This window comes from Camelus ferus, chromosome 11 (assembly GCF_009834535.1).
Source record: "Camelus ferus isolate YT-003-E chromosome 11, BCGSAC_Cfer_1.0, whole genome shotgun sequence".
Classification (NCBI taxonomy): Eukaryota; Metazoa; Chordata; class Mammalia; order Artiodactyla; family Camelidae; genus Camelus; species Camelus ferus.
In genome coordinates, this window is record NC_045706.1 from 50229075 (window position 1) to 50249368 (window position 20294).

A 20294-nucleotide genomic window follows, 5' to 3' on the forward strand; every position below is an offset into this window, starting at 1 on the left:
TCCAGTCTGGCCATCCCAGAGGATGTGCCCAAGGGCTGCCAGCATACCCAGGCACATTGACCAGGTGATAGAGCAAGAAAGCCAGTTTCCATCCTTTAAAACAACTGGAGAAAGGCAGCTTCCAGGAGGAGAGGGAGGTAAAGTCCTCTTTTGAAAGCCTGCCATATTGAAAGCCTACGTTCCCTGTCCCTGTCTAGAACACAGGATCAGAAACACCAGGCTTCAAGGTGCTTGCTCCTCAAAGTGTGGTCCACAGATGAGCAGCAGTGACCCCACCAGGTTAGGACGCAAGTCTCAGACCCCAGCCCAGACCTGCTGCCTCAGAATCCCCAGGGTCTTCTGGGGCTGCAGCTGGAGGAGCCCTGAGACTGCGGCTCTGACAAACACCCACAAAAGGGAAAGGCTCTCAGCATGGGATTGCTTTGAGGGGTTAGGAGAAATGATTGTTCTAATTGCCACAGACCCCGACTGAGCACAGGAGCAATATTTCAGGTAAATAATGAGGCTATCTGTCCTCACATGTAGCATGGCCTCTCTCCTCATGCTCACAGCCAGAGCGAGTTATTGCTTTAATTTGGAACACCCTCTCAAGAGAGGCCCCTCCGTAGCATAGTTTGATTTACACTCTGAAGACATTCTGTTGCAGGAAGCAGAGTTACGGGAAGGCAAAGAGAGAAGGAACGAGGTCTAGCTTCCTGCGGTGGTCCTGTCTCAACCTGAGCCACCAGCGCTGGGTCCGCAGGCTGACCCAAAGGCGCTGCCAGCTGAATTCTCTATGTAGCTGGGACCACGTGCAGGGATGTTCTGGGCTGGACACTACAGCCCAATGAGGAGAATTCATATCAGGCAGGCCCATCCTGGACCTGCCCAAGGGCACTTAGTGGCTGATCCCAAATGACCAGGGGTGTCACCTTGATGGCCGTGTCCCTGGTGGACAGCTCTATCATTGCATCCTGGGGCTTAGGCCTTGCCCAGAGTCATCACTGCTGAAGTTACACTGGCATGTCCATAAGGGTTAGCGAGAGGAACGTGAAGTGCATGAATCAGGAATTATGAAGACGTATTTTTGAACATACATTTTTTGCCCTTTAAGAAACTATCTGTTTTGCATGTAAACCAGTTTTGAGGAGCTAATAAAACCTGTATTTGCCTTCTTGAAGACCAGGTGTTTTAAATGCTGAGTTGGTGGTTGTAAAGCTCAGCTGGACTTGAGTCAGGCAAAGTAGGTTCAAGCACAGGGTACCACTCACCCCAGATAGCACTATGACCATGGCTAAAACCACTGTGCCTCTCTGAGCCAGCATGGCACCAGTAAAGTGGGGACAGTGTCCCCTGCTTGCCCCCTCCCAGGATGTCCCTCTGACTAGGGTCAAAGGGGATCATGTGTGGGCCAGCCTGCACATGGTGAGACCCCCACCACCAGTGATAGGAACAAAGGCCTGGTGCCAAGATAAGAGGGAACCACTTTGCCCCTATACCAGGCTGAGGGCAAAGTCACACCATGGGTCCTGGGGACCAAAGTGACACCGGCTCTTCTTTTCCTTTGGTGCAGAAACTGCTTCCCCAAACAGACGGCAGCCCAGGTGACCCTCAAAGCCATCTCGGCCCACTTTGACGACTCGAGTGCATCCTCGCTGAAGAATGTCTACTTCCTGCTCTTCGACAGCGAGAGCATCGGCATCTACGTGCAGGAGATGGCCAAACTCGACGCCAAGTAGCCGCCCCACACCCGCCCGGCGGGGCCACGCTTACCAACAGGAGTCAGGAGCATCAAAGTCGCAGGAGCCGGGTTTCATTGCTTAAAAGGAGAGAGGAGGGGTGACGGCAGGGGAGCGGAGGGCAGCGGAAAGGGAAGTGGGTAGCAGAGGCTGCTGGAGCAGGTCCTGCCCACGGGAAGAGCCCTCTGCATTTTATACTCTCGTTAAAAAGAGCCTCAGTCCATAATTAACCAGGTCTCCACGAGGGGTTTCTTTCCATGTGTTTTCTTCCTGTTGTTTTAGAAATTTTTTAAAAAACAGACTTCGTTTTAGATTTATAGCATTGACTTTTACACACACACAAAAATCCTCTCGAAATTCTTATAATCTTCTGTTTCTCCTTTTTGCAAGGAAAGAGGGCAGAAAAGTGAGTCGGGCTTTTTGGCTGTCTGTGTTCAGTGATGGAGAAAATCAGAAAGGCATCTCACTGGTGCTTTTCTTTCCTGTTTCAGTGCCCCCACCCCTCCCCCTGTAATATCTGTAACTACTCCCACAAAGGTTTTGCTTCAGGCTTTTTTTTTGTTGTTGTTTTTTTAAGAAAAAGAAAATGAAAAGAAAAAATAAAAGATCCAGTGTCTTTCTTACAAAATATTCTTTTATTGCAACATTTCCTCAGTTTGGAGAACTGTGTCCCCATGAGTGGAAACTTCTAGAATGTTATAACTAGAACAAGGCCTGTCGCTGTGGGGCTGAGACTCCCACTATGCTGGGCCCCAGGTCAGACAGCACAGAATGGCTTGCTTTCCTCAGGCAGCAGCTCCCAGAAAGGAAGCCTGCTTGGCCGCAGTCCACAGAAACGGAGGGCTGGGTGAAGTCTCCGCGAGGTGGCCATCCTTTGGGAGAGAGGCACGGTCTCACTTAGGCCTGGGCAACAAAATGGAACAGACGTGGGCCACCGCCCAGACAGGACAGACCAAGAACCCTAGTGAGGCTGGTATCCCAAGGACAAGGACCCAGCGGCTACCATTAAAAGTGGATGGAGAGGGGCAGGGTGGGCAGGAGTAGGGCCTGAATTTATTCAGATGAATTCGTCAACCACTTCTGCCATAGAGATATCACCATGTGGTCCAGAATAAGCTTGTCCTGGTTGGAAGTCCTCTCCCAGATAGAGGAGTCATTTTTATACCTTAACTTGACAGGTTGCAGGCATTATTACCACATGGCTGGGTCTCCAGATAAGTGACGTTGGGGTCGGCCAGAAAACCAGAAGCACAGAACCACCAAGGTTCCCACGGGGCCCCCCGCCCCCAGCACCAGCTAGAGTTTTATCACTTAAAAATTTGCCTGTGATCGTAGCTGGGAAGCACGTGGATTCACATGCTGGACCCCCCCGCCCCGCTCCCTGAACTAGCCAGAGGGCAACCCACCAACGATCATGCTAACTCAGCTGCCTTCCCTGAAACACCTCTGGCAGCTGGCAGGCTAGGCTTCCGTCTTCACCTGTCAGCTTTGTAAAAACTCACTCTCCGTTAGGATGGAATAACCAGGAGGAAATTGTATCTAACTCTTTTCAAGTGTAACCTATGGTATATATTCAGGATCTAAAAATGGAAATATAGAAAGTCTCATGAAGTTCAAAGACTGTAGGGACCAGCAGTTTAAAACTAGGCTCCAGTTAACAACCTGAGTGTTGCAGAATTCCTCACCTCCTGATGAGATGGGAGAGACTAGGATGTAGGCCGCCTCTCCACTCGGGTCCCCTTCCTTGGCTGGTGTCCATGTGCAGACCCTCCTTCCTGCCCTCACAGACAGGGAGACCTTTCCTGCCACCAAGAGACTGAGCTCCCTCCCCTGCTCAGAGCTCTGAATGCTACACTCCGTGAGTGCGTGCACACACACACACACATCCAAGAGGAGCCTGGGGTGGAGAAGGTGGGCTGTGCCCTCCTCAGGACCAAGTGAACCCTTCAGCGAGCACAAGTGCAAGCCGACCTTTTAAAACCCAGACAGACTCCTTTAGGGATGTCCTTTTTAATGACAATCTCTCTCCCTCCTCTCTCTCTCTTTCTCTCTCACTCCCCCCTCCCCCGTTTTTGGTTTTCTGTAAGTTGCGATTCTGGTCAGTACATCACTGGCATCTTACTCCAGGAAGAGATTTTGCCCTTTGGCATTTGTCAAGAGGGTACCATCTGTCAAGAAATCCATTCAATGGCAGCAGTGGTACCTGTCTCTCGCCCAGCCTCCACATCAGGGTGGAGACTGCCGCATGGTTTTCCAGCTTGAGGAGATGAACAGGTCCCGGCTCTTGGCCAGCCGCACCATGAGCCGCCCCACGTAGAAGCCACTGATCTGGCCCACACCGTCATTTCTCCCCATGGCCAGGAGGAACGTTAGCGCACCTGCGGAGCAGAGATGAGCACAAACTAGAATCCTGCTCACTGTTCAGGGGCCTGCAACTCCCACAGCACAAACCCTTCCTGGGGCCTTTGGTGTCAGGACAAGCAAATGCATGAGGCTTTCAGGAAGGCAGGCACGTCCCTGACATTTTTATCTAGAGCCCCAGGGGGGAGGTTTCTGTCCCCAGCTTTGAGAGTTTGTTCCAGCGGTCAAGCCCACAAAGGCTTCACCATGTCTAACCCTAACTCTTAAAACAGTACCACATGTGGGGCTTCCTGACCTGGCCTGTAGGCTTTGAGAGGCCTCTGCTTCATGGAGTTGATGATGTTGGTCACGGCAACATTGGCATGAAGGCCAGCATGATAGGCCATCTTGGGCTCCTTCACGTCAGCGCAGTCACCGATGGCGTAGACATGGCTGCAGCCCTCCACCTGGAGATACTCGTTCACTTTCAGGGCACCATTACTGGCCAGTCCGTCATCTGCCAGGCAAAACCAGCCGGAAACCAAGAATCTAAGCTGCCATAGGAAGTGGCCACCAGAACGTGAGGAAGATGGGCTGGTCCAACCACCCTCCAAAGGCACATCTTCACGAGGCAAGCCTCCCGCCTGGTTTATTTCTGCCTGAAGTCCCCACCTCAGAACTCCTCCTGCACAGGTGAGCTTACTATTCCAGGGTGTAAACTGGTCAGAAAGACCAGCAAGTGTCGTTTCATACAATGCACATAACTCTTTATAAGTCACCACAATTAACAATGATTCACTTACGATGATTAAGTTAGAACTTAGTCAAATCTTAATTTCCTTCGGAACGTGGATCAGATTTTTAAAATAAATACAGGGCTTTAATAAATGATAAACTTTTCTTTTTAAGGGACTTAAAAGAATTTATCTTTGAAAATATAACACTAGGACAACTAGGTGTTAAATTCTGGGATCTCTGTACATTATAAGCCCTTGATCCCAGCCCCACACATGGTCTGGACTAGCTTCCTTCTTCTGGGATTGGATAATTCTTTCCTGCCAGACACTTAGCAGGAGCTCCTCGTCCAGCAAACATACTCAGGAGTAACTGATGGGGACCTGTGGACACAGCCACCACAGGGCCTCCAGGTCACAGGTAGAGCTACCAGCCCAGCTCCCCTCACCCCAAGTCAGCTAAATAGTTCAATATCGAGCTTTAAGAACATGAGGCCACATTATTGCCCTACTCCCCATGATCATTCCAAGCTCAAGTGGCCAAATGTTTGGATCAGGGTTTGGGAAGAGCAGCACACCTGTGAACAGACAAAGGCCTGACCCAGGAATTTCCTCTGTATCTCTGTTCTAAGGAAAGTAACAAAACCAATCTTTTTTGCCTCTCTGATATCTGTTCCCATCTCTCACCACAAGGGGGCAGGACCCGATTTTGGAAGAGTCTGGTCACTTTGGCCACAGTGGGTTAAGCCACATCACCATAGCTGAGGGAAGCCCAGCAGGAGTGGACCGGAACCTGAATTTAAAGTCTACTGTTACTATTCAGAAGAGACCAAATGAGCTGCTGGGATGGAGGGGGAAGTGCAGGGCACTGATTTCCGGGGGAGAGGCCTGCAGGGCCATCTCAGGGGCTGGAGAGTGAGAAGGCAGCCTGGGGAGAGGGCCACGGCTCGGCCTCCTGCTTACCAAACGCGCTGCGGTAGGCCGAACTATTGATCTTGATACCATTGCAGACGATCACCAGGTTGGCGGCCACCTCCGTGCCTTTGTCCGTCTGCACCTTGATGCACTCTCGATACTCATTGAGAGGCAGCTCCTCCAGGTTGCTCACCCGCTCACCTGTCAGGGGAGGCCTGTGACCAGGAGGCTGGCAGAGGGTGGGCACATCACCAAGGCTGGGCCCAAGCGAGAGCTGGCCTGGGGGCTGGAGACCTGTCCGCTCTGCTGCCCCGAGAAGCACAATCTGGGCTTCTGGCCCCAAAGGACCCAATGCGAGGAAAGTTCTAAGAAGCAACTTGGGGAAGTGCGGCTGAGTTTCCCAAGAGGTTCTGGGAAAAGCTATTCGAGGAAGACTTCAACCACGCCTCCCTGAATGTCCACTCCACCAGCCTCGCCAGGCAAGATGAGCCCGCCAGGCCCACCACCAACAGGGAAAAGCAAGGGAAGTCGACAGCCAGCCCACGGTCCTCGCTGTCCGGAATGCAGGTGGGCATAGTGCTGCACAGCCGCTCCTGTGGAGCCCAGAAGCCGGGGGGCTCGCACAGAGCAGACACCTCACCCTCCCTGCAGGTGAGCCCCGTGAAGTGGGAGGGAGTAGGGGTTCACACCACTGGGCCTAGAGCCCCACCGTAACATGCTGGATAGTTCTCTTCCCTCCTGCTCTGGACAAAAGCCACACTCATCACCACCCTTGAAATACAAACAAAAATACCTATTCTCTCTACCAAAGAGATACCATAATTCAGGTCAAATCTTTTATATGACTTTTTAAACCATTCAACAAATGGCTACCACCTGTCCTGTGTCCAGAGCAACAGCCAGACAGTGCTGCCTCCATGACAGGGAAATCCCGTACATGCCGGGGCCTCTGCCCTGCCCAGGGACAGACACCTCCAGCTGGACGGCAAGGCCAGACAGGCTTTGCTGCCTAACTGCGGGACACAGAGAGCCCGGGGGTGAGCGTGGCCACCCTCTGGCCAGGGCCAGTGACTGCCAGGTCAGGGGAGGACCTGCACATACTCAGCAGCAGCTGCACGCCTTTCCGGAGCAGGATCTCCTTGGCTTCCTGCCGGACACAGGGAAGGAGCTCCTTGTCAGCGAGGGCCATTTGCGAGTGAATGAGAGTGACCTGGGGACAAATGACCACAGGGCAGATAAGGAGCCACTGAGTCCTGTGCTCACACAAAGAGTCTTGAAAACACATGAGCCCCACTCCCATACCTCCATCCCCACCTCCTCCCACACCTCCAGTTTACAGGTGAGGAAACTGAAGCCCCAGAGAAGTAATCTGCCCAATGCCAGAACCAGTTAATGGCGAGCTGGGCTGGAGCCCGCATCTTTAGGGTAGGATTCTTTCAGATGTGCCCGTGCTCCACAACACACACTCACCTAGGGCCATGCGGAAAACGATTTTCAAGCATCCTTGGGCACTTATAATTATACAGTCTATACAGAAGCCATTGATATTCTAACTGTAAATCAGGCTGACATTTACATTAAAAGTTGGTTCTAAAACTGGTGTTTCCAGGCATGTCTGTTAGCTGTCTGGGTCAGCACAGAGAAGTGTAGGCAGCCTAAAGTGATGTTCAAAGCTTGGGCTTTGAAATTAGACCACCTGGATTGAAATCCCATCTCAGATACCCACTTGGACATCTCCCAGATACTCAGTAAGGTGGCTCACACTCTTAGGAATTTCATAATGATGAAATGAGAAAATATGCATAAAGCATGTAACTCAGCATATACTGAGTCCTTAATAAAGGGTGGCTACTATTACTCTTATTTGTCTATTAATTATAAACATACAAAAGTTATACTGAGTTATTTACTACTTCAGGCTGGTCTTTACCCCATAAATCAAAATTAATAAACTTCTACATCAACCACTCATAATAATGTCCAATAATTTGTCAGAGACAGCCATATAATTAAATTAGCCCATATTGATCTTACTTTTCAAACCAATCTGCCTCTCCCTAGAGAAAAAGAACCAGCCAGCAGCTCCTTGTGGCTCCCACAAGCCAATCTGACATCAGCTGCAGGCAAGCTCTTGCCTCAAGGACCCACAACTGCTGATCATCACTCAGCCCTCAGCCCTCAGCGGGGCCTTTACCACCTGCCCCAATGTCCCTTTCTCTCCAGGGTGCCAGCAGGTTCTCTAACCCTCCATCACTAAAAGGGAGCAGGGATACCCTCCTGTGGGCCAGAGGCAGTGCTGACAGTCCTTCCTCAGCATGGGCTGTGAGGGGTGCACTGTGAGGCCCCCCTATGTACTGTCCAGGGCATGGGCAACTGTCTTCAAGACCAAAAGGCTGCTGCTTGCCCCAGACAAAACACCAATGAGAGTATCTTTGACCAGGCTGGTTATCAGCAAAAAGAGGTAATCAAATTCTATGTTTCTATTGCAAAGGCCGGAACACTGCAGGGGACACAGGGGTCAACTTTTCACAAGGTATTCACCCTGGGTGTGCTCCTCCGGGTTGGACCAGAGGACAGGACCCCTCACTGAACTAAGACACACCCTGGCTCTCCAGGAAGATTTCCCGGCAGAATGGGACTTTTGGGGATCCCCCAGTGCAGAGAGCAAGAGACGGGATACACACACTTCCACTTTATGTTGACACAGCGCTGCCTCCCAGGCCCTGAGAAAATTCTGACATTCGTCAGACAAAAAGAAGCCGGCTTCTGGGAGTTCGGCGCCAAGGCCGCTTGCCCACCTCTTTCTCGGGGTATTCTGTTTTAATCTCTGCTGCCATCTCCACTCCTGCAGAGCCTCCTCCTACCACCACAATGGACTGTGAGCACTGGACCTGGAGGAGGAAATGGAAAGCGTACCCTCAAATTCACCCCGCTTCAGGGGTTCAGCCTTGGGAGTGGGTTCCTTGGTCAGAGAAGCACAGAGAACCTTTTCCAAGTTCAGAGTCCAAATGTGCTTCCTCAGGACCAGGCTCTTGCTGGGTGTTTCCCTGCATTTCTCACTTGACTCTCACAACAGCGCCAAGAGGCAGGTACCACCACCTGCCCACTTGCAGATGTCCCTGGCCCAGGTCTGAGTTCAAGGCTGGGTTCCTAACCTCCACTCTAATGTCTGCTCAAGACTGCACAAGAGGCTTCTCAGACCTGGCCTCAGGCACGCAGCTGCACCCCCTGGGGACCCTTCTCCGGGTCTCCAGATCCCCTCTGCAGACCCCCCTGAGAACTGGCTGAGACACGGACCCAAGCCTGCTCTACAAAACCAAAGCACCGTGCAAACGGGGGCCCCAGGGGACAAGTGGGGGGACACACCAATCACTGTGTGAGCAGGTCTCAGTGTTCATGTCCAGACTTCAGGACAGGTCCAAAGGTCTTCCCCCAGAGCCTCTTCCTGGAAACTCCCCACCTTTACAGGGCTGCTGCAGCCCCAGACACGGCACCCCGACAGCTGTTCTGCTCTCCCGGGGGCCAGCCTGGTCTGCCCTCACTGCCTCGTCCTCAGTCAGCAGGCAGCTCACCTGTGTCACCATGTCCTCATAGGCCTGGATGGCGACCTGCTGGCTGGAAACCTGGTTAAACTTGCCCGGGAAGAGCCCGGTGCTGCCCGTGGCCAGGATGAGATGTGAGAAGCGCAGGGCCTGCAAGGGGCCAGGAAAAGAAAGGTGAGGGCAGGCCTGGGCCTCTGCATCCAACCCAGGCTCCACCGGGCAGGGAGCACCAAGAGGGGGAGGCCTCCTTGGAGGGGAGCAAACCTATCAACTGGTTAGGCCAAGAAGTGGCATTAGAACCCAGGAAATACCCAAGGAAGCAGGGAGCAGGAAACGACCTGTGGGGACTAAGCAGGTTTCTAGCTCCCAATGTGGAGTTAGTTTAGAATCTCCCTATTATTACCATTATTTTAGAAGAAACTTCCCCTGTTTCCTCAAAAAAAAAAAAAAAAAAAAAAAAAAAAAAAAAAAAAAAAAAAAAAAAAAAGGTGGGGGGAAGGAAGAAGGAAGGGAAATCCTGTTTGGAGCCTAAATATATAAATTGACCAAATTAGAGCTGCTCTGATGGGAGGTGGGGGACGGGAAGATCTGTATCCCGCTCAGCCCCTGCTTCCCCTGTGGAGGCCTGAGACACCCTCATTGACCCAAAATCACAGGACAAGGAAGTTCTCAGTAGTCTTTCCATCTGGAGATTTCACAGCCCTAACATTAATTCAAAGAGGATTGATTCACACTAATCCGCATCCTCACTGAGAATAGGAATTGAGGCCCCTTTGTCCAATCCCCCCTTAACTTTGAACAGAGTAGAGGGCCAGGCTGGAGGTGACCCTCAGCACGACGAGTGGGCTGGAGGCAGCTCACTGATGGGGCTCTGGTCCCACAGGAACACACCGGGCACCAAGCTTATCCTGGGGTTCAGGAATACAGAGTTGCGGGAAGAAAACCTCTGTCCCCATGACTTCCCAGCCCAGGGTATGTGGGATCGTGGAACCCACCCTTTGATTCTAGACAGCAAGGTGGCCCCCTGGGACCCTGGCTTTCAGAGAGTAGGCTCTGGGTGAAACTGCCTGGGTTCAAACCCCAGCTGAGTCTCTCTAGCTGTGGGGTCTTGGGCAAGCTTCTTTACCTCTGGGTACACTGAGGCTATTCCACCTCCCTCACGGGCTCACGGTGGGCATTGAAGGAGATTATGTAAGTCTTAAGACAGTGCCTGGCATACAAGAAAGACTCCACAAATGTCTGCACTACTCTCCTGTGGCTGCTGGGGTCCAGCCTTTGCTCAGGAGGATCTGCTATCTGCCAGGCACAGGGCGGGTATGGGGGACCCTCACCCCTAAGGAGACCGGCCCAAGTGTCCTCCCACCAGCATCCATGTCCCAGGGGCCTCCTTGATGCCAGCTGAGGATGGTCACCCCCCTCCGGGTTCACCTCGCCATCCTCCAGCAGCACAGTCTGATTCTTCAGGTCTATCCCGACCACCAGGCCCTGCCGGAAGTTTTCCTTGAAGCTCGCTGAGTAGGAAATGAATGTCTTTTTGGCAAATCCTGGGGAACAGACACAGAGGAAGTCACAGTGTAAACCTAGGCTGCCCACAGGAAGCCAGAATAACTTTCTTGAGCTGCATACCAATAGGGGGGCCCTTGGACAAACAGCTGGGCAGTGGTACACCCCTGGGTACCCGCTAACCCCTAAAGCACCAATCTGAGCCCCAGGTCTTCAGGGAAGCTCATACTCTGAGTTCTGGGGCCTTGATATGGTAGCTGTTTAAGACCAGTGACCTTAAGATGCTCCAGAATTTGTCTAATGGTGGAATTGAGGCCCCTTGCCCTAAATGGAGAAAACCACCTCTGACCCACAGTGGTGACAAAACCACTCTCACAAAGAAAGCCCCAGAAAGGAGCCCATTACCACTCTCCACGGAGGCCCGGAGGGCTGCTACATTGTGGTGGAAGGAGTCCTTCATGTCCACAAGCAAGAAGGGGATGTTCAGCGCCTGCAGCTGGCTGGCGGCCGCAATCCCGCCAAAGCCCCCGCCCACGATCACCACGTGCACAGCTCCCTTGTCCATCGATACCTGGGACCCCATCTCAGACCAGGCACTGTGGGGATAGGAAGAGAGACCACATCAGATTCAGGGGGGTTCAAGGGCTGGGAGGGCTGAGGTGGGCCACGGCAAGAAAAGCCTTGAATGCCAAGACTCCATCTTTTTAAAGTATGTAATCATCTACTAATGAAATTCCAATTTTTATAAAATTTGAATTAAATTCCAAAGGAACAAGGGGTATCCTAATTCCACCTCATTCCCCACAACCATCCAGTTCCCTTTCCCAAGGCATCCAATGGGCACAACCCCTCCCATCTCTGGGCCTCCATTTACCCCTTGTAATGGGAGAGAACACCTCGTGATGTCCTTGCACAGGAGATTTCTAAGACGTAGCAGCCCTCAAGATGGTCCCCAGATCTTCCCACACTTCTGCGGGCAGCTTCTGGTTGGACCTCCAGGCACTGTTCTCATTGGTATTCAAATGCCCACTGACTAATGTCTCCCCTGGGGAAGGGAACCTGGGTGAGGGAGGGGAGATCTGGCACAGGAGGTTAGAGACTTAATTTTGTTTCTCATTGGCTAACTGGTCCCCAATGCACTCAGGTTTGTGCATTCTACTCACTTTACAAAGGAGGACGTGACAGGGCTGGAACCAAAATAAGCCCCCCAGCAGGTAGTGCCACACTCACTGCCGCAGGCCCTGGGAAAGGCTGTCCAGAGCTGATCCCCCGAATGTTCATCAGCCTGAATCTGCCAACTAGGCCACGACCCAAGAGGGCCCTGGGTGAGGAAGGGACACCAGGAGCCGAGTAGGGCCTGGGAATGTGGCAGGCAGTCGGGCAGGCTAGGGAGGGGGTTTATTTTACCTGCCCCTTCAGCATGGCCCCCTCTGTGCCAGCCTGTCCTGGGGGCCAGCAGCCAGCAAGGAGGTCAGGGAAACACCCAGAGAGCTCTGCTTCCAAGCTGGGGACATAGGCCCAAGAGAGGCTATCCAGCTTGTTAGGGCGAGGAGGGTCCACCATGGACCACTCAGGGAAGCTCAAGGAGCCTTGAAAAACAGCCAGGGTCAGGGGTCTTCTCCACAGAGGGAAAAGCTTAGGTCAGGAAGTCCAGCAGCAGGAAAGGAGGGGTTGGAGGGGCCCAGGGAGCAAGCTGGGGAGGGCAGGCGAAGGGGCTGGCACACACAGAGGGCTTGTCGTGCCAGGGCAGCACTCCAGCCTAAGTGCCATCCTGCACCCCTCACAGGGAGGATGCCCATCGAGCCCCGCACAGGCCTGAAGGGCAGTGGGTTGGCCAAAGGAGTGAAACCTCTGCTCCCTCACCCGCTCTAGGATGATTAACTAGCTTCCCCCAAAGGGTAAACTCTGGCCTCACCCAGCTAGGCACACTCCTCAGCAAACTGAGTTCCAAGTGGAAGTCTGGGGCCTGAGGGCACACCCAGTACCAGGAGGGGAGGTGCTTTCACACTGCAAGCTGCCTGAGGCCTCTCCTGGTCTGCTCTTCTGTCTCCTCCACTGACCTCTCACACACCCACTTGGGCAACGCGGGGCTGGCAGCTCTCCAGCCCACTCCACCCCTTCTCCTCGGCAGCCTCCTTTCCCCAACACTCTTGACACCAGGCTCTCCCTTGGCTCTTCCAGCACCAGTCCTCACCCGGCCCCTGAGGGCAACTAGACTCCCCTCTGCTTGGCCATGACCTGCTTCACAAGACACCCAACTGTTGGCTTAAGCCATGGACCTGCACTCCCAGCTACACACTCTGTAGGGCTCAAGATGCCTGAATGCAACTGATGATGTTGAATTATACGTTCTGCACAGCAATAGTGCTGGGCAAACAGCCTCAATCAGTGGGAGACTCCATCAATCAGTGGAAACCTCCACCAAAGGAAGACTACAGGGCACACTGTTACACACCCATAAAATGGAATATTCTGGAGACATTCAGTTTTACAGTGGATGAATTTTTATGTGAAAGATTTATCCATGATTTGTTCTCATCCACAGACTACACAAGACAAAGCGTGAACCATAATGTAAACTATGGTCTTTGGGTGATGATGTCAATGTAGGTTCATCCACTGTAACAAAGGTACCACTCTGACGAGTGATGTGGATAATGGGAGAGGTTATGCATGTGCGGGGGCAGGGTGCACATAGGAAATCTCTGTGCCTCCCACTCAGTTTTGCTACAAAACTAAAACTGATCTAAAAATATAAAGTCTTTAAAAAAGAGTTTGTCCATGGTAATAGAACAGCATGTAGAGCCTAATCTCACTTGTGGGCCATCAGACACAAGCATCTAGCTACAAACACACACATACATGTAATGACGACAACAGCTAGCATCCACCGCACTTTTACCAACATCTTTGCATTGAGTAGGTGGGTTTTCCCCACTTTGGAGAGAAGTTCAGTAACTTGCCCAAGTTCAGTCCTCAACAGTCTGCCCAGATCTGTGCTCTAAACCAAAATGCTAACAGTGGTCTCTAGCTGGGTGTTTTCATTGTCTTCTTTGAGCTTTTTTTTTTCTTGTATTGTTAGAATAATTTTAAATAAGTGTGTCATTTTTACAGAAATAATGAAGTTTTTTTTTTTTAAACGCAGGCCTCTTACCATCTAATTTTTTAAATTGAGATACTACTCGCACATTATAAAATTCACTATATTTTTGGTACAGCCACTATGGAAAACAGTATGAAGGTTCCTTAAAGAACTAAAAATGGAGTTACCATATGATCCAGCAATCCCACTCCTAGGCATATATCCAGAGAAAACTCTAATTCAAAAAGATACATGCACCCTAATGTTCATAGCAGCACTATTTACAACAGCCAAGACATGGAAGCAACCATTTAGGTCCATCAACAGACTACTGGATAAAGAAGATATGTCATACACACACACACACACACACACACGAATATTACTCAGCCATAAAAAATGAAACAATGCCATTAGCAGTAACATGTATGGACCTAGAGATTCATACTAAGTGAAATAAACTAGGAAGAAAAAGACAAATACCATAAGATACCACTTATATGTGGAATCTAAAATATGACACAAATGAACTTATTTACAAAACAGAAACAGACTCACAAACATAGAAAACAAACTTACGGTTACCGGGGAGAAAGTGGATAAATCAGGAGTTCAGGATTAGCAGACAGAAACTATCATATATAAAATAAACAAGGTCCTACTGTATAGCACAGGGAACTATATTTAATATCCTGAGGTGGGGAACCAACTTATAATAAGGAACAATAACTGAGACAATAAATAAAATTCACTATTTTAGAGTGTACAATCCACTGGTTTCTAGCGCATTCATAAAGTTGTGCAACCATCACCATGATCTAGTATCAGAATACTTTCATCACCCCTCAGAAAAAAACCCATATCCTTCAGCATTCACTCCCCATTCCCTCCTCCCTCCAGCCCCTAGTAATCACTATCTTCCTTCTATATCTATACATCTGCCTACTCCATAACTTTTGTGTCTGGCTTCTTTCACTGAGCACAATATTTTCAAGATTCATCCAAGCTGTAACTTGTATCAGTACTTCATTTCTCTTTACGACTGAGTAATATTCCATTGTATGGAGAGACCACATTTTGTTTATCCATTTGTCAGTTGATGGGCATTTGGGTTGCTTCCACTTTTTGGCTAATATGAATAATGCTTCTATGAACATCTGTGTACAACTTTTTGTGTGAACAAAAAATTCTCTTGAGTATATACCTAGGAGTGGCATTGCTGGGTCCTAAGGTAACTCTAGATCTAACTTTTTTGAAGAACTGCCAAACCCACCATCTGATTTTACTAAGCATCAAGCCGAGAGAGTGAGCACAGAGAATCTTAACTAAACCTGCGCAGATTCAGGAATGGTAGCATAGAAAAAGGTCCCCAAGAACAAATCCTAACTGTCCAGCAACTCCTAAGTAATTTTACCTTTACCCTCCAACACACACACACAATCTGGTTTACTGAAGTAAATCGTTTTCTCTGACAAGGACAACCAGCCTGATCCCAGGAGGATTTTTCTCCACTAATACAGACAAAGGGCTTTTAGGAATCTACTGAAAAACGAGGCAGTTACATTTATGCCAAAGCTGTGGCTTTCCATGCCTCGGAAGACATACAGCTGGAACCACATGGACTCTGATCAAAACAAGGATAGTCATAGCCCCAAAATTGCTGTATAGAGATTACAAATAAAACACGCAGCATTTGAGTGGTCGCTGGTTACACCGAAGATAGTTTTCCACAGCTGTGTTTCCAAAGTGGCCGTTCTGGATGAGAGGATCCTGAAGTGACTCAAAGCCACATGAACACACCCTCCACTCGGGGAAGGTAGAGGGGTGGGTGACCTCCCTCGCCTGACACCACGGACCAGGTTGAGAGTGGGCATTCTATGGCTAGCCCTCCCAGGGAACACATGCAGAATAAAACCCAAAAGACCAATTTCTGAAAGGGACTGAAGAGGGGCTGTCCCTCCACACCCCAGGAGAGGGCAGCTCTGGGCAGACAGGCTTATTCAGGTGTCATATATGCTCCGGTAGCAGAACCTAATGTCCTTTAACATCCCCACAGTCTGCTCACCACCTGTGCCTGGACTCTGGTTTCCTCATTTCACCACCAGACACAAAGATCAGGCTGGTCCTAGAAGGCATCCACTCAGCCCAGGTCCTCATTTAGCGGCTGGGCAGTACTGAGCGAGGCCTGGTGCAGCCGGGCCTCAGTCACCTCCTCTGAAATGGAGACCCTCCAGAAGTGAGAGTTACACACAGTTCTCTTTCGAGGGCTCTGAGAGCTTGGGGCAGGTACACACACGAACCCAAGTAGACCTCTTTGATATTTTACATATTTATATATTTTATATGTTGGCCTTTGTACATAAGAAGCAGAGCTGGGACACCTGGAAGCCACTTCCCAAACTATGTCTGACCCTCTGCCCTGTGCCCATCCTCCTGCGGGACCATCAGCTCCAAGAGCCTCTTACCTCCCCACCCTCACCGCACAACCAAGGGTCAAAGGGAGTCTAGTTGGAGGGGGAAGGCAAGATGCGTTTAGTGGGTGCTGTTGGAAGAAAAGCGCCCAACATCAGGAGCTAAAAGCAGTTCTCGGTGGATTTCAGGAGTCCTGGGTTTCACCCCCGGTCCCATCAGAGTTAGTTCGGCCATCTCTGACCTTCGTCGCCGTGGAACCTGGGGCTTCGTGGAGAAGCGGACCTCCCAGCGCACCCCGGAGTCTATGGGCACTGGGTAACCCCCGGCACTTTCCTCCTGGAGACAGGCTTTTTCCTCCTGCCCTGCGACATCGTTTTCGGTCCGCCCCCTCGGCAGCTTGCACCATCCAAAGGCGATCCTTGGAGCCTTCCGGGAATTTGGGGGTGGGGAGCGCTTACTTGGGAAGACTTAGCAGGGATTTCGGGGGCCGGGTTTGCTCCGTCCTCGCCGGGAGCAAACCTCCCCGTTGAGTTTTGGGGGTACCGGGGCGGAGCAGGCCTGAGCCCCGCATGCTAGACGACAGCCCTCTCCTCCCAAGGCCACACTCCGGCGCCCCGCCTCCTACGCTGTTCCGGGCGTCTAGGGGCCCTGCAGGCGCGGGGGTCCCGGAGAGCCCGCCCGGCGCGCCCCCTCACCTGCCGGCCGCCTCCTGCGGCTCCTGCTCCAGCCCGTCGCTCCCGTTGCCGCCGCCGGCCGGGTGGCCCCTCCCGGACCGGCGTGACTCGGCGCGTCGGCCCTCCAGGCTCGGCGATGCCCCCGGCGGGCCCCCCGGGAACTGCAGCCACCGGCCCTACTGACCCGAGCGCGAACCGCCCTAACACAGAACACTTGACCTCTGCGGCGGAGGCCCGGCCGCGCGGCGCCAGCCCCTCAGACGCTGCGCAAAGTTCGGCCTGGCTTCCTGCCAGACGCCTTTACAGCCGCAGTTTCTTAGAGCGCGGGCTCCGGCACAGAATGTGCCACCTCCGGCGGATCACCAGCCTCCTGCCTTCAAGCGTATAAACAGTAAGAATGCAAACCCACTTGGCACCGCGCTGGGCGCAGGGTGGGAGTTGGAGGCCGCTGAGGGGATTGTCAAATGTAGAACAAAACAGCCATGTTTTCTGCTTTCCTCGATAGTCTAGGCAAAGACAGATAACTAAACAGCAAACACATGTTATCTCTAATTGCAGTAAGAAAGACTTGAGGCAAAGGAAGGGTGCCAAGACCTCTCTCCAAGGATGAGAAGGAGTTAGCCCTGGGAGAGAGGAAGCAGAGGGTGCTCAGGGTGTGCAAAGACAAGACAAGACGGAGAACTGAGAGTGGGGGCTTTGCAGAGGCAATCACAGCAGAGGAAAGAGTGGCCCAGCATGGCAGGGTGGTACAAGCCTCCAGGCCCTGGTGAAGACTGTCCGTGTGATCCCAAGGGTAAAGGGATGCCACTGCAGGGTTTTAAGTAGAAGAGTGATGTCTGAGTTAGGTTTGAGGGTGAAAAGATGGGGGAACGGGAGGCCTTCCTGAAACTGGGGAAACTAGGTAGAAAGAGAGTCCAGAGCAAAAAAGAAAGCACCTGGACTCGGACCTGGTGAGAAACGTACTGATGCAGGCTGCAACCCGGGGGTAGGATCAAGCCAATCTGGTGACAAAGCATTGTAGAAAAGATTCAACAGGCCCATTTATGTGAAGTGTGTTAGCATGGTGCCTTGCACACAGCAGCAACCAATACACAGCAGCCATTTTTATTACAGCTATTTCATGTAGGCGGATTAGCTTGCCCAAGGCTGTACACTACATTAGTTGGCAGCTTCCTGACTCAGCCCAACGCTGTTTTGAATACTGCCCTTCACCTTCTCAGTTTTCATGGACATTTATGCTAGAAGTAGCATTTCTGTACCTTTTCCAAAAGCTGTGATCAAAAGCCTTGTATCTAGTACCCCTCATATAGGGAGTGTCATGATCAATTCCATTTAGAAGACACTGGTGGCCAGAATCATCTCAAGCTGGGAGAGGAGTTGCTAACTTCCCCCGGGCACCCCGCTCTCATTATTAGCCCACACAGCCCAGGCTTCATCTTCCAGTTCTCTGGACTCCTTGCCTCTCTTCCCATCCCAGCTGGCACCCTGCCCTGTAAATGCGGGCTGGAGGAGGGAGTAGTCAGAGGTGTGGGAGTCTCCACCTCCTTCTCTCAGCCCTCAAGGCCACCAGAATGTGGGTGCAGAAAGCCCACAGGCCCTGCCCCATAGGGACCTATCAGGGAGCTACGAGTTGGCTTTGATGCTCCAGGTGCAGCGAGCCTTCATTTTGTCCTGGGCTTTACAAACTTCCAAATAACTTTATCTCCTTGTTTTCTTCCTGAAACCCCGAGAGGAAAGTATGGTGTGGGTTAAATTCTGACACCAAGGAGGGCCACAGCCACCTTTGATCAGCTCTTCTGGGCAGAGACCTTACTTTGCTAGACTTTGAGTCCCCAGGGTCTGGAATTGAACCCAGTACCGGTTCCTTAGGAGTTCACTAATGTTTGTTAAAATGATTTTTCAAAATTAAGATATAATTCACATACCATAAAATTCACTGTTTAAAGTGTGCACTTCAGTGGTGTTAAGGCTATGCAACCATCACCATTATCTAACTCCAGGATATTTTCATCATTCCAAAAAGAAACCCCATACTCAGCAGTCACTCCTCCTTCCACTCAGCCCTTGGCAACAAGAATGCTTCATTTCTGATGAAACAATCCTACCAGTACCCTTAGAAACATAATAGCTAATATTTATTGAACACAAACTAAGTCTTCAGATAGCTTCTCAAATTTACTTTGCATGTGGGTCCTCCAAGCTAAATTTTATTAATCTCCATTTCACAGATGAGGACACTGAAGCTCATGGGTTAAGAACTTAAGCAAAATCACACAGCTAGTAGAGGAGCAGGCCTCGACCCTAAAGCCAGAAAGCCCTTCAGCCCTTCAGCCCTTCAGCCCCCTAAGGGAGCTGGCAAAGGAGAGTCTCAATGGTGAGTCAGGCAAGCATCTGAAATGTAGTGGGCACATGCCCCGGCCCTGTGGGAGACAGAGAGGTGAGGAAGAGCACTACAGCCCGCCCATGGCAGGGACACAGCCATGGGGCTTGGGAAGGTCAAGGGGAGTTTTGTGGAGGCACTGGGCCAGGTGGATGAAGAGGATTCCCATCTGCAGGGTGCAGGGGAAAGAATGGAAACACTGCAGCACAAACCTGGAGCTGGGAGAGGTGGGGAGAGAGGTGTGCAGTGGCCCATACTGGGCTCAAGGCGTGGCTTGTCAAGGACCTGCCCCAAAACACGAAAATCAGGCAAGGTGTCTGATTGTCATTTGACACCTTCTCGGCAACCAGAGGACCCCTTGATCCGAGAGGGGAGAGGGCCTCAGTGCACCCCTTCTTGGCCCCTTCCCAGACAGTTCACCACACAACACTCCTGTCTTCCCATTCAACAGTGTGCATAGCTGTGGAACTGAAAATTAGGGTTCTGTGCCTAGTAAGGAATTTTAGTCTTTGAATTTCCAGGTGCCAGAGGTGGTAGGGAGGTACAGCTCAGATGCTGAACATTGGTAGTTCTACGGAACTTTAAAGATTAGGAGGAATGGCAGGCAGGTTGTCTAACATCACAGAGTCTGAGAGGAGGAAGTGTTGCTGGCTCTCGGCCATGAAGAGCCCCGCCAGGCCAGAGCCGTTCCCTGACAGCCGGTGACTGTGCTGCTGGCTCCCAGGGGTGGGAGGAGCTCCAGGGGACTGGGATCAACTCAGGGGCCGAGAGAGAGGCAGTATCCCTGCTTGAGGAGACAACTCAGCTTCATCTGAAGGGCCTGGTTGGTGTTTTCCTTTTCCATCCGTAGTTTTAGCTTAAATTCATAAGCCTCAAACAACAGGGGAAAATCCCTGTTTCTTCTTCTCTTCCTTGAAATGTGGTATGGCATAGTGCTCCCAGCTAGGGAAAGACTATATCCATGAGGATAGGGTCTACTGCTGTGACAAATAGA

The 20294-nt window shown here is 51.4% G+C and overlaps 2 protein-coding genes across 5 annotated transcripts in view; one reads left to right on the forward strand and one right to left on the reverse strand.

Moving 5' to 3' along the window:
- LOC102508038 (core histone macro-H2A.2) overlaps positions 1-2341 on the forward strand; it is a 43252-nt gene extending 40911 nt beyond the window's left edge. The window contains exon 9 of the mRNA XM_032491545.1: positions 1553-2341. Within this exon, the coding sequence (XP_032347436.1) occupies positions 1553-1718 (166 nt within the window). The 3' untranslated portion in view covers positions 1719-2341. The remainder of the gene's footprint in view (positions 1-1552) is intronic.
- On the reverse strand, positions 2335-17099 carry AIFM2 (apoptosis inducing factor mitochondria associated 2). 4 transcript variants are annotated; one of them, XM_006181168.3, is made up of 10 exons: positions 16942-17099; positions 11158-11348; positions 10678-10793; positions 9280-9399; positions 8506-8598; positions 6809-6917; positions 5756-5908; positions 4375-4575; positions 3922-4096; positions 2335-2590 (listed from the first exon to the last, which is right to left on the reverse strand). In XM_006181168.3, exons 2-9 carry the CDS (start codon positions 11333-11335, stop codon positions 3945-3947), a joined length of 1122 nt encoding a protein of 373 aa, XP_006181230.1. In that variant the 5' UTR covers positions 11336-11348; positions 16942-17099; the 3' UTR covers positions 2335-2590; positions 3922-3944. The 4 variants fall into 4 exon arrangements, with proteins under 4 accessions (XP_006181230.1, XP_014411758.1, XP_014411759.1 ...); XM_014556272.2 differs by having other exon boundaries at positions 2335-2621; XM_014556273.2 differs by lacking the exon at positions 16942-17099 and adding an exon at positions 16488-16812 and having other exon boundaries at positions 2335-2621.
- Positions 17100-20294: the final 3195 nt, after the last annotated feature.

Excerpts from the sequence above, each read along its gene's own strand:
- AIFM2 (XM_006181168.3), bottom strand. The coding sequence starts at position 11,335 with ATGGGGTCCCAGGTATCGATGGACAAGGGAGCTGTGCACGTGGTGATC. Across the intron at positions 5,909-6,808 it reads AGGCGTGCAGCTGCTGCTGA|GTGAGCGGGTGAGCAACCTG; the intron begins GTATGTGCAGGT and ends CTCCCCTGACAG. Across the intron at positions 4,097-4,374 it reads TCTCAAAGCCTACAGGCCAG|GTGCGCTAACGTTCCTCCTG; the intron begins GTCAGGAAGCCC and ends TCTGCTCCGCAG.